Source organism: Littorina saxatilis, linkage group LG3 (genome assembly GCF_037325665.1).
Source record: "Littorina saxatilis isolate snail1 linkage group LG3, US_GU_Lsax_2.0, whole genome shotgun sequence".
Classification (NCBI taxonomy): Eukaryota; Metazoa; Mollusca; class Gastropoda; order Littorinimorpha; family Littorinidae; genus Littorina; species Littorina saxatilis.
This window is the reverse complement of record NC_090247.1, coordinates 36,117,766-36,134,172: the sequence shown is the minus strand read 5'-3', so window position 1 is coordinate 36,134,172 and position 16,407 is coordinate 36,117,766. Positions and strand designations below refer to the sequence as shown.

The 16,407-nt window shown below is 39.7% G+C and overlaps 1 protein-coding gene and 3 non-coding genes across 4 annotated transcripts in view; 3 read left to right on the top strand and 1 right to left on the bottom strand.

Annotated features, from left to right (window-relative positions):
- The window catches only part of LOC138962264 (testis-expressed protein 11-like), a 38,137-nt gene that overhangs the window by 11,819 nt on the left and 9,911 nt on the right, over positions 1-16,407 (bottom strand). The window contains exons 9-18 of the mRNA XM_070334009.1: positions 11,563-11,643; positions 10,941-11,078; positions 10,258-10,353; positions 9,684-9,765; positions 8,986-9,067; positions 7,604-7,752; positions 2,291-2,376; positions 1,606-1,761; positions 1,215-1,317; positions 724-821 (exon numbers count right to left, since the gene is read on the bottom strand). Of these exons, the coding sequence (XP_070190110.1) occupies positions 724-821; positions 1,215-1,317; positions 1,606-1,761; positions 2,291-2,376; positions 7,604-7,752; positions 8,986-9,067; positions 9,684-9,765; positions 10,258-10,353; positions 10,941-11,078; positions 11,563-11,643 (1,071 nt within the window). The remainder of the gene's footprint in view (positions 1-723; positions 822-1,214; positions 1,318-1,605; positions 1,762-2,290; positions 2,377-7,603; positions 7,753-8,985; positions 9,068-9,683; positions 9,766-10,257; positions 10,354-10,940; positions 11,079-11,562; positions 11,644-16,407) is intronic.
- Trnar-ccu (transfer RNA arginine (anticodon CCU)) lies at positions 2,513-2,616 on the top strand. Its single transcript has 2 exons — positions 2,513-2,549; positions 2,581-2,616. It is a non-coding gene; the product is annotated as a tRNA-Arg (tRNA).
- On the top strand, positions 6,587-6,689 carry Trnar-ccu (transfer RNA arginine (anticodon CCU)). The gene is made up of 2 exons: positions 6,587-6,623; positions 6,654-6,689. It is a non-coding gene; the product is annotated as a tRNA-Arg (tRNA).
- Trnar-ccu (transfer RNA arginine (anticodon CCU)) lies at positions 7,186-7,286 on the top strand. The gene is made up of 2 exons: positions 7,186-7,222; positions 7,251-7,286. It is a non-coding gene; the product is annotated as a tRNA-Arg (tRNA).

Here is a 16,407-nt window from a genome sequence, read left to right as displayed (position 1 = left end):
GTTTAAAGCCAAAAAGTTAATTATGATTTGCAGCGATAACTGATTACACTGATAGCAACGCTTTATCAGATACACCCTGATAGTCCTTTTCTTGAAATATTGATTCATTTATCTATCTTTTCATTGATCTTTTTCATTGATTGATTAATTGATTGAATGATTAATTGATTGATTGGTTCATTAATTCATTGATTGATTCATTTTTTTAATCATTTAGGCTATGTATCAAGTCTTTATCAATTTACTTCTGTATTTATTTATTAACTTGTTCATGTATTTACTTTTGGTCCAAACTAAGTCCCCGCCCCTCACTAAAGTTCCCACTCACAAAAATCCACCCGGAAAACCCATACTACTCGAATCACGGAGAGAAGCTTCCGTTTCAGTTTGATGTACATGGAACAAATTCGCGCACATTGAAAAGGATGCATTCTGCGTACGTATTAACAAAATATGTCCCTAATAGACAATTCAGAAATAACTCCGTCGGGTATAGGTATGGTTTGAGGGGAAGTGACCTGTTCTTGCAAAACCTCGTACAAATATTGGAGGGTATGTCATTAGCGAGGGTTGTGTCGGAAACACGTGAAAACACGCACGTGTTTCCGACACACCCCTCGCTTTTCGGAGTTTATCTATTGGCCACCGCTGCCGCAGAGGGCCTTAAAATCGGAATTTCACCAAGGACGCATTTCAGCAGTTCATCCCAAACTGTCTCCTCACCTCCATGGCTATCTGTGCAGCAAGGCAGATCAGGCTGTTGTTGTCATCCGCACTCTGAACGCTCTGGTTTTCTACCATGGCCTGCAAACTTGCCTTGGCTGTAACCACAGTAAATAAAAAAATAAAAGTATAATTATAATAATACATGAACAAGAAACATAATCATTATAACTGAATCATTCGTCTGAGTTGGCCGTAGTTGACATTGTTATATATTCCTGAAGCTAGAGACAACAACATTTGCGTGAACAGATGACATTTTTTTGTTCATGTCAATATTTCTTATACTCTCAGGTTCATAACTCGTACTTACTGTTGTTGTCTACATTTAGATCGCTTACTTTGCTTTGTTTTTTTAGATCGTGCGCAAAAAGTGTTTTTTTCTCTCCCCACACCTGCATAAGAAGATAATCAGTCTTCCCTCTCTTGACTTTGAAAACTAATTTAGAGTCTGCGTAACGGCAGTGAGAGGTGGGTTTTTGTCAAAGTACCTGCTTCTGTGTCAGATTCCAATAGAGCAAGCTTGTAGAGAAGGAAATGTGTGTGTACTGAAGTTGGGTCAGCTTCTTTGGCCTCAGACAACGCCTCCTTAGCCTGCAACAAAGATGTCAGTACTTCAGTTTTCTTCTTCGTCATTTTCCAGCCTCTTCCATCACTGTCTGGTCTGGTCTGTGGTCTGGTCTCTCTCTCTCTCTCTCTCTCTCTCTCTCTCTCTCTCTCTCTCTCTCTCTCTCTCTCTCTCTCTCTCTCTCTCTCTCTCTCTCTCTCTCTCTCTCTCTCTCTCTCTCTCACCGTGGTCGTCTTCCCTCTCTTGCACCCCTCATCATCTCTCCAAATGCAGATTACTGTAAGTGACTTTAATACAACCAATTCTGGGAATACCTTTGACAGTTGCTGAAGGCTGATGTAGCAGTTGGCCCTGTTCCTGTGAAGTTTAGCTAAGTTGCCTTCGCCCACACAACCGCCGTCTCTCCCAGCAGAGCGAAACAGACTGAGCGAATAGTTGTACCAGTCCAGAGCATCAGAAAATTGTTTCTCCTGTTTAAAAAAAAAGGCATTGTTTCTGTAGTAAGTTGATCTGTACAACCTATTCCGAACGATTTCACAAAAAAAGAAATGCTGGATATCCTCACTTGCGTTTAAAATAATGTGAGAATAGAAGTTATAAGGAAATGTAAAGGAATAACTAACGATAGCTATGTCTTTACTAACAGTGCACATGTACTCATCACTTCTATTCTCACCTGAACTCACGCTTTGCATTTTCAATTTGACTGACACCCGACAATATGACATTGAACTGACTGAAAGCATTTATTGAGCTGACTGGCAGCTTTGAGTCTCAAGACAGAAAGATTTTTTTTTTTTTTTTTTTTTTTTTTTTAGAAAAGCGCAGCATGCGTTATTCGATTACTCATGACAACGTCAGGTGTTATCGTACGCTGCCCATTCGGGATATTCACCACTATAATCTGATGATCTTCTTCCACCTGACGAGCTTCTCTTATCTGTTTGTAACATATGTTTCAGGTTGAGTTTAAAAATGTATACAAAAAAGAATCAATACCTCAAAATCCAGAGCAGCTTGCTCCCAGAACAAAACGTGAAACTGCTTCTTTGTGTCACCATCCATTGGACAGTCTGTATTGTGTGCTGATAAAAACAAAACCAACACGACAAGCCATTCAAACAATTATCTGCGTTAAAAAAACAATAAAACAATAAAAACGTTGAACAAAGCATTATGTGTATAACACATATAAAGTCATAACTTAAAGGAAGCATGCAAGCCTCCGTGGCCTAATGGATAAGGCATCGGCCTCCTAATCGCCGAAACGGTTGAAGCGGTTGTGTGCTAGCCGGGGATTGCGGGTTCGAGTCCCGTCGGAGGTGTTTTTATTTTTTAATTGGAAATTTTGTGTCGTTCTAATTTCATATTTTCTAAATTCTTGTCGATTTAACAACAAGTTCCAGTTTGTTTACTATTCTTTTTTCTAATCAATCTCTAATTGTTTCATTTCTTTTTCTTCTTCTTATTTCTGTGTCTTAATTGATTTCATTGTTTTGCCTTGGGTATTGTGAAGTTGGGGTCACTTTGTATTTTCAGTTTACTTTTCATCTCTGCCTAATCTTCCCTAGTTGTAGCGAAAGAAGGTAGTTGATCTGTTGATCCGGAAATGCATAGTTAATTACATATTACAAAGAAACAGCATTAGGAGCTGGTAAAGACTCGATAATCAATCAATCAATCAATATGAGGCTTATATCGCGCATATTCCGTGGGTACAGTTCTATAAGCGCAGGGATTTGTTTTGTTTTTGTTTTTTGTTTTTTTGTATGCAATTTATATCGCGCACATATTCAAGGCGCAGGGATTTATTTATGCCGTGTGAGATGGAATTTTATTACACAATACATCACGCATTCACATCGGCCAGCAGATCGCAGCCATTTCGGCGCATATCCTACTTTTCACGGCCTATTATTCCAAGTCACACGGGTATTTTGGTGGACATTTTTATCTATGCCTATACAATTTTGCCAGGAAAGACCCTTTTGTTAATCGTGGGATCTTTAACGTGCACACCCCAATGTAGTGTACACGAAGGGACCTCGGTTTTTCGTCTCATCCGAAAGACAAGCACTTGAACCCACCACCTACGTTAGGAACGGGGGGAGAAAATTGCTAACGCCCTGACACAGGGTCGAACTCGCAACCTCTCGCTTCCGAGCGCAAGTGCGTTACCACTCGGCCACCCAGTATAACATAGAGGGGGAATCGAGACGTGTGTCTGTCTGTCTGCGTGTGTGTGTAGAGCGATTCAGAATAAACTATTGGACAGATCTTTCTGAAATTTTACATGAGAGTTCCTGGGTATGATATCCCCATACGTTTTTTTCATTTTTTCGATAAATATATTTGATGACGTCATATCCGGCTTTTTGTAAAAGTTGAGGCGGCACTGTCACACCCTCATTTTTCAATTAAATTGATTGAAACTTTAGCCAAGCAATCTTCGACGAAGGCCGGACTTTGGTATTGCATTTCAGCTTGGTGGCTTAAACATTAATTAATGACTTTGGTCATTAAAAATCTGAAAATTGTAATTAAAATTATTTTGTTATAAAACGATCCAAAATTACGTTCATCTTATTCTTCATCATTTTCTGATTCCAAAAACATATAAATATGTTATATTTGGATTAAAAACAAGCTCCGAAATTTAAAAACCTAAAAATTATCATTAAAATAAAATTTCAGAAATCGATTTAAAAACAATTTCATCTTATTCCTTGTCGGTTCCTGATTCCAAAAACATATAGATATGATATGTTTGGATTAAAAACACGCTCAAAAAGTTAAAACGAAGAGAGGTACAGAAAAGCGTGCTGTGCAGCACAGCGAAACCACTACCGCGCTGAACAGGCTCGTCAGTTTCACTCCGTTATGCACAAGCGGCGGACTACGGTCATTGTGAAAAAATGCAGTGCGTTCAGTTTCATTCTGTGAGTTCCACAGCTTGACTAAATGTAGTAATTTCGCCTTACTCGACTTGTTGCTTTTTATATTTAGTCAAGTTTTGACTAAATATTTTTTAACATCGAGGGGAATCGAAACGAGGGTCGTGGTGTATGTGCGTGTGTGTGTGTGTGTGTGTGTGTGTGTGTGTGTGTCTGTGTGTGTGTAGAGCGATTCAGACTAAACTACTGGACCGATCTTTATGAAATTTGACATGAGAGTTCCTGGGTATGAAATCCCCATACGTTTTTTTCATTTTTTTGATAAATGTCTTTGATGACGTCATATCCGGCTTTTCGTGAAAGTTGAGGCGGCACTGTCACGCCCTCATTTTTCAACCAAATTGGTTCAAATTTTGGTCAAGTATTCTTCGACGAAGCCCGGGGTTCGGTATTGCATTTCAGCTTGGTGGCTTAAAAATTAATTAATGACTTTGGTCATTAAAAATCGGAAAATTGTAAAAAAAAATAAAAATTTATAAAACGATCCAAATTTACGTTTATCTTATTCTCCATCATTTGCTGATTCCAAAAACATATAAATATGTTATATTCGGATTAAAAACAAGCTCTGAAAATTAAATATATAAAAATTATTATCAAAATTAAATGTTCCAAATCAATTTAAAAACACTTTCATCTTATTCCTTGTCGGTTCCTGATTCCAAAAACATATAGATATGATATGTTTGGATTAAAAACACGCTCAGAAAGTTAAAACAAAGAGAGGTACAGAAAAGCGTGCTATCCTTCTTAGCGCAACTACTACCCCGCTCTTCTTGTCAATTTCACTGCCTTTCCCATGAGCGGTGGACTGACGATGCTACAAGTATACGGTCTTGCTGAAAAATGGCAGCTACTTGACTAAATATTGTATTTTCGCCTTACGCGACTTGTTGTTTTTATATTTAGTCAAGTTTTGACTAAATATTTTAACATCGAGGGGGAATCGAAACGAGGGTCGTGGTGTATGTGCGTGTGTGTGTGTGTGTGTCTGTGTGTCTGTGTGTGTGTGTGTGTGTGTAGAGCGATTCAGACTAAACTACTGGACCGATCTTTATGAAATTTGACATGAGAGTTCCTGGGTATGAAATCCCCGAACGTTTTTTCTTTTTTTTGATAAATGTCTTTGATGACGTCATATCCGGCTTTTCGTGAAAGTTGAGGCGGCACTGTCACGCCCTCATTTTTCAACCAAATTGGTTGAAATTTTGGTCAAATAATCTTCGACGAAGCCCGGACTTCGGTATTGCATTTCAGCTTGGTGGCTTAAAAATTAATTAATGACTTTGGTCATTAAAAATCTGAAAATTGTAAAAAAAAATAAAAATTTATAAAACGATCCAAATTTACGTTTATCTTATTCTCCATCATTTGCTGATTCCAAAAACATATAAATATGTTATATTCGGATTAAAAACAAGCTCTGAAAATTAAATATATAAAAATTATTATCAAAATTAAATTGTCGAAATCAATTTAAAAACACTTTCATCTTATTCCTTGTCGGTTCCTCATTCCAAAAACATATAGATATGATATGTTTGGATTAAAAACACGCTCAGAAAGTTAAAACAAAGAGAGGTACAGAAAAGCGTGCTATCCTTCTTAGCGCAACTACTACCCCGCTCTTCTTGTCAATTTCACTGCCTTTGCCATGAGCGGTGGACTGACGATGCTACGAGTATATACGGTCTTGCTGAAAAATGGCATTGCGTTCAGTTTCATTCTGTGAGTTCGACAGCTACTTGACTAAATATTGTATTTTCGCCTTACGCGACTTGTTCTTTAATTTTCTTTGCCATGTGGTTTTCGACTTCTCTAATGTGTGAATTCATGTTGCATTTACTACATGATCCAGTGTATGTTTAGTTTTCGTGTTTTCTAAAATAATCCTCAAGTGCCGTTTTTGTGTTTGTTTAACGTTCTTTCGCAGGCGTCAATTATTGTCTTCATTTAATTCTTTTCCTTGGGGATGTTGATGCTAGGGTGGGGCGGCGGAGGGTTTACGTTTCTTCTCGTTACTTTCTATTGCCGTTTACTTTTCAACTCTAGGCTATATTCCCCGGTTTATGTTTTGGAAAGCTAATTAGTCTTTCTCCAACCCTTTCGCCACAGAACGGTGTAGGTCTGTTTGTCTGGACACCGACTGCAGAAAACCGTGTAAGGCGGTTTGATTGAGTAAATCCTGCAGAGGAACAGATTAAGACTCGATCGGCAATAGCGATCATTTAGGTAGGCTTTCCTCTCTTACCTATGATTAAGTCTTGACAGTGTGCGCGTTCGTACGCAGCAAAAGGCAGACCCGACAACGACCAGCTAATCATTTCACCGTACAGGCAGCGCCTCCGTGGCCTAATGGATAAGGCATCGGCCTCCTAAACGCCGGATCGGTTAGCCGTGTGTGTGCTAGCCGGGGATTGCGGGTTCGAGTCCCGTCGGAGGTGTTTTTACTTTTTATTTGCAAATGTCGTGTGTCTTTCTAATTTCCTAGTTAATGAATTACTGTTGCGTATTCCTGTTTCCAAAATAATGTCAATGTGTTTGTGGTTTTTTTTTTTTTTTTTTTTTTTTTTTTTTTTGGGGGGGGGGGGGTGTTCTTGAGTGTGGGTCTTTTCCTTTTTGTCTCCATTGTGGTTAGTTTTTTTACTTACCCATTCAATGCAGTGCTGTTCCCAGGCCTCAGTCTTCGGTCATTTACGCATAAGCTTACTTTTGACCCCGGCCGGTCGAACGTCCGATAGCTTTGACAAATGGGATGTCTTTTGAAAATAAACTATTTTTTGCGACGAGGACATTTTGACATGTAGGTTTTCTGAGTCCAGGTCCAACTGCCCTACTGTCTTGGAACAACACTGCCAATGATACATTCTTTGGCAAAATATACTCAAAAACATCAGGTACTAACGATAGATTGTTTCACATTTCCTTTGTGAGAATCAAGCCTCCGTGGCCTAATGGATAAGGCATCGGCCTCCTAAACACCGGATCGGTTAAGGTCGTGTGCTAGCCGGGGATTGCGGGTTCGAGTCCCGTCGGAGGTGATTTTTTTTCTGCTCAAATGTCACGCGTCCTACCGATAACAGTTTTGTGGAATTCTAGTTGCGTCTGTCCGTTCAAGTGTTGTGTGTTTTCTGTTTTTTTTCATTAATTACACACCCACACACACACTAATAATTATAATACTTTACAATTCGAGTTAACATTTTGAGTTCATATTTTGATTAGCTGATATTTTCTCTTTGACGTTAGTGAGACAAACCTGAAGCTTTTGTGTAAATGTAAGAAACGAATCACTCAAACCATTAAGAGGTAAAAAAATCGATCGTAGCATCTATTGTGATTAGTTTTCAATTCTTACCTATGATACATTCTTTAGCAAAAGCCTTGGCAGTGTGAGCGTCCGTACGTAGGAGAAGGTCCAGGTATGCGATGAGAAGTCTGCCGTACTCCGGTAAGTTGCGGAACCTGTTCAGTGAACTGCTCGGCAGTGGGCAACTTCCAACCTCTCTGAAACAATGTGAATGAATTTTTCTGCTGAATTTATGAATTACTTAACTGTTATATAATTTGGTATTGCTATGATTGTTACTTATTCCCTTCTTCCCGATGCCCCACCAAGTATAGGCCCCATGTGACATAAATAAACTTTGAGTCATATAACTACTGAGGTTTATGAAGCGCCCTAATCGAGAGTTGCCAGTCGTGTTACAGGTAACTTGAAAAAGGATACTAAACTTCCCTTAAAATGAAACCATTCTTGAATTATAGCGGTCAAGTAGGCGAGACCAAACAAAAAGGACAAGTCGCGTAAGGCGAAATTACTACATTTAGTCAAGCTGTGGAACTCACAGAATGAAACTGAACGTAGTCCGCCGCTAGTGCAAAAGGCAGTGAAAGTGACGAGCCTGTTTGGCGCGGTAGCGGTTGCGCTGTGCTTCATAGCACGCTTTACTGTACCTCTCTTCGTTTGAACTTTCTGAGCGTGTTTTTAATCCAAACATATCATATCTATATGTTTTTGGAATCATGAACCGACAAGGAATACGATGAAATAGTTTTTAAAACGATTTCGGAAATTAAATTTTCATCATAATTTTTATATTTTTAATTTTCAGAGCTTGTTTTTAATCCGAATATAACATATTTATATGTTTTTGGAATCAGAACATGATGAAGAATAAAATAAAAGTAATTTTGGATCGTTTTATAAACAAATAATTTTAATTACAATTTTCAGATTGTTAATGACCAAAGTCATTAATTAATTTGTAAGCCTCCATGCTGAAATGCAATACCGAAGTCCTGCCTTCGTCGAAAATTGCTTGGCCAAAATTTCAATCAATTTGATTGAAAATTGAGGGTGTGACAGTGCCGCCTCAACTTTTACAAAAAGCCGGATATGACGTCATAAAATACATTTATCGAAAAAATGAAAACAAAACGTCTGGGGATATCATACCCAGGAACTCTCATGTAAAATTTCATAAAGATCGGTCCAGTAGTTTACTCTGAATCGCTCTACACACACACACACACGCACAGACACACACACACACACACAGACACACACACACACACACACACACACACACACACACACACACACACACATACACCACGACCCTCGTCTCGATTCCCCCTCTAGACTATCTTAAAAGATTTAGTCAAAACTTGACTAAATGTAACAAACTACATTGAGACGGGTGAAAATCGAGAGCCAGAGAAGGTAGCATGTCGTACGTGCTGTGTTGCTGCAGAAGGAGGATGACACTGTGACAAAGTTCAACCCCGGTGTCCACGTGCTTCATCAGTTCTTCCACCACTAGAACGCACCAAGGGGCAGGGATACATAACACATACAGTCATACAGACACGCATGTGTCAACACCCACACCCACTAACACACACACACACACACACACACACACACACACACACACACACACACACACATAAACACACAAGCACGCACGCGCACAAAACACACACACATACGCACACACACAAACAGACACACGCACACACACACAAACAGACACACACAAAGACACACATAACCATACGCACGCACACACACACACACACACACATACACACACACACACACACACACACACACACACACACACACACACACACACACACACACACAGCGAAGAAGACCTTTTATTTCTAGCTGGAGATTAGATCTTTCCTCTGTTCTGAGGTGGACAAAATCCTGTAGCTTAAGAGAGTACACACACACACACACACACACACACACACACACACACACACACACACACACAATCAAGCAGCAATGCGGGCGCACATACACAAACAGACACATTTCAAAACGATTCACGAACAAGCTAATGAACATTTATTTTAGTTACATGCACTGTTATTGAATAACCTGTTAACCTTATTTATCTTGTCAAGAATGTGACATGACATACCTGATTTTAGAGCAGCTGGATTTTCCTGACTTTTCAGCATGATCCGGAGCTTCAGAAACAGGCCTGCTGGGTGCAGATATTCCTGTGCAGATACATTTTCTCCAGTGTTGCAAACTTTAGAAACGTAAAAACATGAAATAAAACCCAAGGAAAGAAACGAAAACAAAAATATCGAGGTCATAATGATACGATATAATATGATATGAAATTCAGAAATTATACGTTGCCAGAGTAATTAACCTATGGTACAATTGCTTGACATTTTGTCTGAGGAAGAAGAGGCAAAATGTTGAAGAATAACAAAAAGATTATTTCAACAGCTAGGTGTGCACTCGTGCGTGCGAGCGAATGTGTGTGTGTGTGTATGTGTGTGTGTGTGTGTGTGTGTGTGAGTGTGAGTGAGTATGTGTGCGTGTGTGTGAATGTGTGTGTGTGTGTGTGTGGGTGTGTGTGTGTGTGAATGTGTGTATGTGTCTGTATGTTTGTTTGTCTATCTGTGCATGCATGTGTGATTGCGAGCGTACGTGCGAGCGTGCGTGTAAGCGAACGAGCATGCGTGCGTGCGTGTGATTACCGTGTTGGCCAGGGTAACAGCGTTGAGAGCTTTCTCGCAACATCCCGGCTCATTCCACTCCAAGTAGGCGCTGGCCAGCAAACGAAGAGTTCGCGCCTGGGACAACGATAAATCATTTCCCAGTTAACATTGAAAACCGTCATTGTGTACGATTGGCTTAATATTGATGTCATAGTGAAAATCCGACCCGCACTAGAACGATGTAAGAGTGTGTCTTTACTTTTGTCAATGATTAAACTCTCCAATAATTGCTGTTACAGTGAAACTCTCCAAAAGTCTGAGAAAATCAGAGTGGGAGTCTTGCAACAGCGGTGCATTTTACAGATGTTATGTGTGTATGTATCTATGTGTGTGTGTGTGTGTGTGTGTGTGTGTGTGTGTGTGTGTGTGTGTGTGTGTGTGTGTGTGTGTGTGTGAGAGAGAGAGGGGGGTCTTAACAGCAGGGTTCCGCTGTATTGATAACAAACGATTCGAAGTTTTGTTTGAATTATGAATAGATCAATGTCTGAGTGCACTACACAGCATTTTAACTACTCGATCTGCCACCTTTTCCACCGGACCGCAACAAGAATCCTCGACATTTTACAGACAAAAATATGTTTGAATCTACAGGGTCCGACCAAAGTTAAGGTGCTAAAGCAACTGCAAAATAAAAGTAGAATATATTCATCAGGCGTCTCTACCTGGTTTTTGGCTGGAACGCTGCTTCTTTCCTTGCCCAGGTCAAAGCTCTCTTTTAACCACACTGTGCAAACCTGGTACTGCTTCTCGTGGTAGCAGCTCACTCCAAAGTTGTAACACAGCATGCTCACGTAACCCACCTGCAACGAGTGTAACTACAGTCACCCACGTTGATTCCTGAAGTGTTCACAGCAGCCTAAAAATGTAATCATCTTTTTTGTCGTCGATTCTCCTATTGAAAATGTGACATCACTTCGTTGAGTGGAACGGACAATAAATTTTTTCGACAAACGACATTCAAACTTATCATAACTGATGGATCAACTAATTATAAATTATAATGATAATCCAATATCATTTTGCTGTATTTTTGTCGATTCACAATCAAAACAAAAGCAATCAAAGACATCAGCACTTTGGTGGTGTAAGGGGAGCGACTCTTCCAACAGAATGAAAATGCGGGCGCCCAAGAAACAAACACTACTAGATTGCATTTACCTTATACTAAATAGCGAAACAATTTTTGGACTTAATTTTCCTTTAATAACGCACTTTATTTCTTCTCCTGGAGACGATCGGTAAGATTTAATAGCTATCGTGACATGCCTCTCAGTTTGAATTTACCTCTTTTGGGAACTTGGGAAGAAACTCTTTTGCCATCTGAATGCACTGAAGCGCGTCGTCATGCCTGCCTTGCCCTGAAAACTGTTATCAAAATAATGTTGTGAACGACTACCTCAAAGGCACATACTTCCCAGTTCGGCTCACCTTCGCAGATCTCGACAGGATTTCACATGAGATAAGACCACCCCACCAAAAATGAACAGTCTGGGTGTTCTCTGTACACAGTGAGAATGTATGAATGAATTAATTTCTTAAAAAGCCACGATTGGCTTTTGTAAAATTAGTTCATAAAAAATCCCAGCTCACCACAGCAAGCAGCCATAGTGTTGATTTTTTGCTATGTGATCAAGTGGGGGAGAGGGGGTGGGGGGTGGGGGGGGGGGGGGGGGGGCAGAGGTCCTTTAGGTAAAAGCCTGGCCAGATCTGAGATGGTAAGCCGAATTGTTTTCACGGGAAGGAGTGTACTTTTGAGTCTTGGAAATACGATTCACCTGTTATTTCAGGCGCATCACAATGGCAAAACCGTATCAAGAGATCTGTCCAATACTAATACAATTACCTTTGATGTGGGTCGAAATAACAACCACTAAAGACAACTTATACGTTTGTATCAAATAATGCGAACTAAGGGAAGTAAGCGGGGTAACTGTCTGGTGAATGTTTAAAGGCACAGCACGCCTCCCGTAAACCATCACAGATACTGTCAGGCTTTTACACACAGTACAAACACCCTTTCGTTTAAACACTCACCGCTTGAGAACATCCTAGGTGCCCTACGTAAAGAGCGAGCAATTTTCAAAGAATTAATTTTGCGGATTGTCTGATCAGACAATCGGACGGTGCGTTTTGGCGCTATACCTAACTTTTAAAATCTAAATAATATATTGACAGCTTGTTACACAAACATTCTTAAATCATAAAAGAATTATTTTTGGCTCACGTAAGTGTAGCCTATGCGATGGTAAACTCTGTCTGTCTGTGCGTGCGTGCGTATGTATGTATGTATGTGTGTATGTCTGTGGTAGAAACTTTAACATTTTTGGCTAAACACCGAAATACTCATTTCACGTGGTTAATTTTCAAGCACCATCTTCAAATTATTGAAGCAATGATCAACATTGTGTCGGCATGTGTGTAGTTAAAGCGTGTATCCAAAGAAAACGGGTGGTGGGGGGTTTTGAAGGGGTACAAGCAGTTGACTGGTTTGTGTCGTGTTTGGCATGCAGACGGCAGGTCAGGTGTCAAGATCAGGTCAGGGGTCGCGCGAAGGATTGTGGTCCAGTTCTCACCTCGCCGATTCGCCGGGGAAGACGATTTCATGTTGTTCGGTTTCTAAGCTCCAGAAAAGTAAATAAAGAAGATACCAAAGGGAGATTTCCTACAATTTGATCTGCACAGCGTGTTTCCAATGTCCACGCGAGGAAGAGCTGTCGAAAGCGCGGCAGTCAGTGTCGATCTTGCAGCCGTATCCCGGTAAGTTCAGAGACAGATCTAGTGTCTCCCACTCTCATAACGTGTCACCTACTGTTAATCCGTTTTGTTTTAATTTCTTTTTATTTCAGCAGACACGGATGTCAAACACAGTGCTAGTGAAATGAGTTGATCTAAAGTGCCTGTAATGTTTGGATGTCTTTGCTCGTGGTTCGATTTATGTGAATTTCAAGACTTGCAGTAGAGTCTCAAGTTAAGTTTACTCTGCCCGAAAAAAACTGTCCACCATTTACTTGAACATGCAGATATAAGGAAACAGAATGAATCTGTTCTCAAAGTCAAAATGATCACGATTTTTTCCTCAGATTCAAAACATGCACTGTCATGGTTTTGTCTGTACAATTTAGTAAGTCTTAAGTACTTTGCAACAACTTCCTTGAACGTGAAAGACAGTTTTTGAATGCTAGATCTGTATCGCGTTTCATTCCAGACTCGATCCTCTCTTTGATTGTAGATCTACTGTTTGCTGTTTACGCACTCTCATATGATTCGCTATGTAACGTTTGGTAAGCTTACCTTGCAACAGCTTTCTTGTCTTTGTTGGCATTTCTGGCTGTGTTGACCGTCAGAATTATTTTAAGAACCAGGCTGCTGCAGTCGACATGTTTCGCATATTGTAGGGTCACCATGCTGCATAGGTAAAGTGGCTTGTATTTATAACCTGACTATTCTGTGTGTGTTACGGAGTGAGTGAGTTTGTGTTATGTTACTGTTTGTTGATTTCTTACGGGAGCCTTGAAGGCTTCGCCTCTTGTTTTATCAAGACAAGATCAGTACAATTCGAAGTTTTGAAATCTTATTGCAGATAAGCTTTCAGCGAGTCGCATTTAAATCACAAACTGACGACTACATTGTGAATAAAAGGAAACTGGATCACACGGGTTCACGATGGCTCAGGGGTAAGATAAACCACGCAAAAATAAATTCTTTGAAAATTGCTCGCTCTTTACAGAGGGCACCTAGGATGTTCTCAAGCGGTGAGTGTTTAAATGAAAGGGTGTTTGTACTGTGTGTAAAAGCCTAACAGTATCTGTGATGGTTTACGGGAGGCTTACTGTGCCTTTAACAAATTTGTAATTCGAATCACACTACCTGGACAACAAATTATGAAGCACTTATTCGTTAGATGGCAGGCTATGTATTCTATATTTAGTAAACGGGAGTTGATTGTGTCAGCCTATAGTGTTGTAACAAAATGGCAGATCGAGACACATTGCATTGCTACAAAAACTGAAAGCAAGGATTTTACTTGTGTTAAAAAGCAAACAAGTCGCGTAAGGCGAAATTACTACATTTAGTCAAGCTGTCTAACTCACGGAATGAAACTGAACGCACTGCATTTTTTAACAAAGACAATACAGCTTCGTCAATCCCCGCGACAAGGATGTCGCTCACTTTTCACGTGCAGAACGAAGGGAAATTGACTAGCCAGTACAGTGCGGTAGCGTATTGCGCTAGGCAGGAAAGCGCGCTTTTCTATATTCTTTTTAACTTTCTGAGTTTGTTTTGAATACAACATATTATATCTATATGTTTTTAGAATCAGAAAATAATAAAGAATAAGATGAAATAGTTTTTGGATCGATTTCTACAATTTTAATCGTAGTACTAATTAGCCTGTTTTCGTTAATTGTGATCACATTTTAAGAGTAAACATGACATACGTATGTATTTTTAGATTCCGAATTTGATGAAGAATATGATCCAATCAATTTTAAATCTGTTTGCGAAAAATTGATGTTGATGACAACTTTAATGAGCAAACTAATTAACTCATTTTTAAACTTCCGAGCTGCAATGCAATCCCATAGTCCGGACTTTGTCAAAGATTGCTTGACCAAAATTTCAACCAATTTGGTTGAAAAATGAGAGCGTGACAGTGCGGCCTCAACTTTCACAAAAAGCCGGATATGACCTTATCAAAGGCATTTATCAAGAAAAAGAAAACAAGTCCGGGGATATTATACCCAGGAACTCTCATGTAAAGTTTAATGACGATAGGTGCAGTAGTTTTTAACTTTTTTCTGAATCGCTCTACACACACACACACACACACACACACACACACACACACACACACACACACACACACACACACACCCCACGACCCTCGTTTCGATTCCCCATCTATGTTAAACATTTAGTCAAAACTTTAGGGGGCCCGGGTAGCTCAGGTGGTAGAGCACTGGACAATACAGATCGAGAGGTCGCTGGTTCGAATCCGGGCCGGGACGGACACGTGTCAACTTTGTGTGCAGACCCAGAGACGGTATCCATCTCCCAACCCCGTGTCACCACAATGGCACGTTAAAGATCTTGGTCATTCTACCATAAGTGCAGATGGCTGATACCACCTAAACACGCAAACATCAAAAAGCCGTGAGGGCGTGAAACTCGAATCGTATAAACCAATTGACGGACAATAAGCCCCTTAAAATTTACTACATTTAGTCAAGCTGTGGAACTCACAGAATGAAACTGAACGCACTGCATTTTTTTCACAATGACCGTAGTCTGCCGCTTGAGCAAAACGGAGTGAAACTGACGAGCCTATTCAGCGCGGTAGTGGTTTCGCTGTGCTGCATAGCACGCTTTTCTGTACCTCTCTTCGTTTTAACTTTCTGAGCGTGTTTTTAATCCAAACATATGTTTTTGGAATCAGGAACCGACAAGGAATAAGATGAAATTGTTTTTAAATCGATTTCGGAAATTTAATTTTGATCTTTATTTTTATATTTTTAATTTTCAGAGCTTGTCTTTAATCCAAATATAACATATTTATATGTTTTTGGAATCAGGAAATGATGTACAATAAGATGAACGTAAATTTGGATCGTTTTATATAAAAAAAAAATTATTACCATTTTCAGATTTTTAATGACCAAAGTCATAAATTCATTTTTAAGCCACCAAACTGAAATGCAATATCAAAGTCCGGCCTTTGTCGAAGATTGATTTTCAAAAATTTCAATCAATTTGATTGAAAAATGAGGGTGTGACAGTGCCGCCACAACTTTTACGAAAAGCCGTATATGACGTCATCAAAAGTATTTATCGAAAAAATGAAAACAACATCCGGGGATATCATTCCCAGGAACTCTCATGTCAAATTTCATAAAGATCGGTCCAGTAGTTTGGTCTGAATCGCTCTACACACACACACGCACAGACAGACACACACACATACACCACGACCCTCGTCTCGATTCCCCCTCTGTGTTAAAACATTGAGTCAAAACTTGACTAAATGTAAAAAGAGAAGGGATACAGTCAGACGAATGTGTTTCAAGAAAAATTAGTACACCAAAATCATTTTAAATGCTTTATTCTGGTTCCTTCGCGGGAAGATTTGGT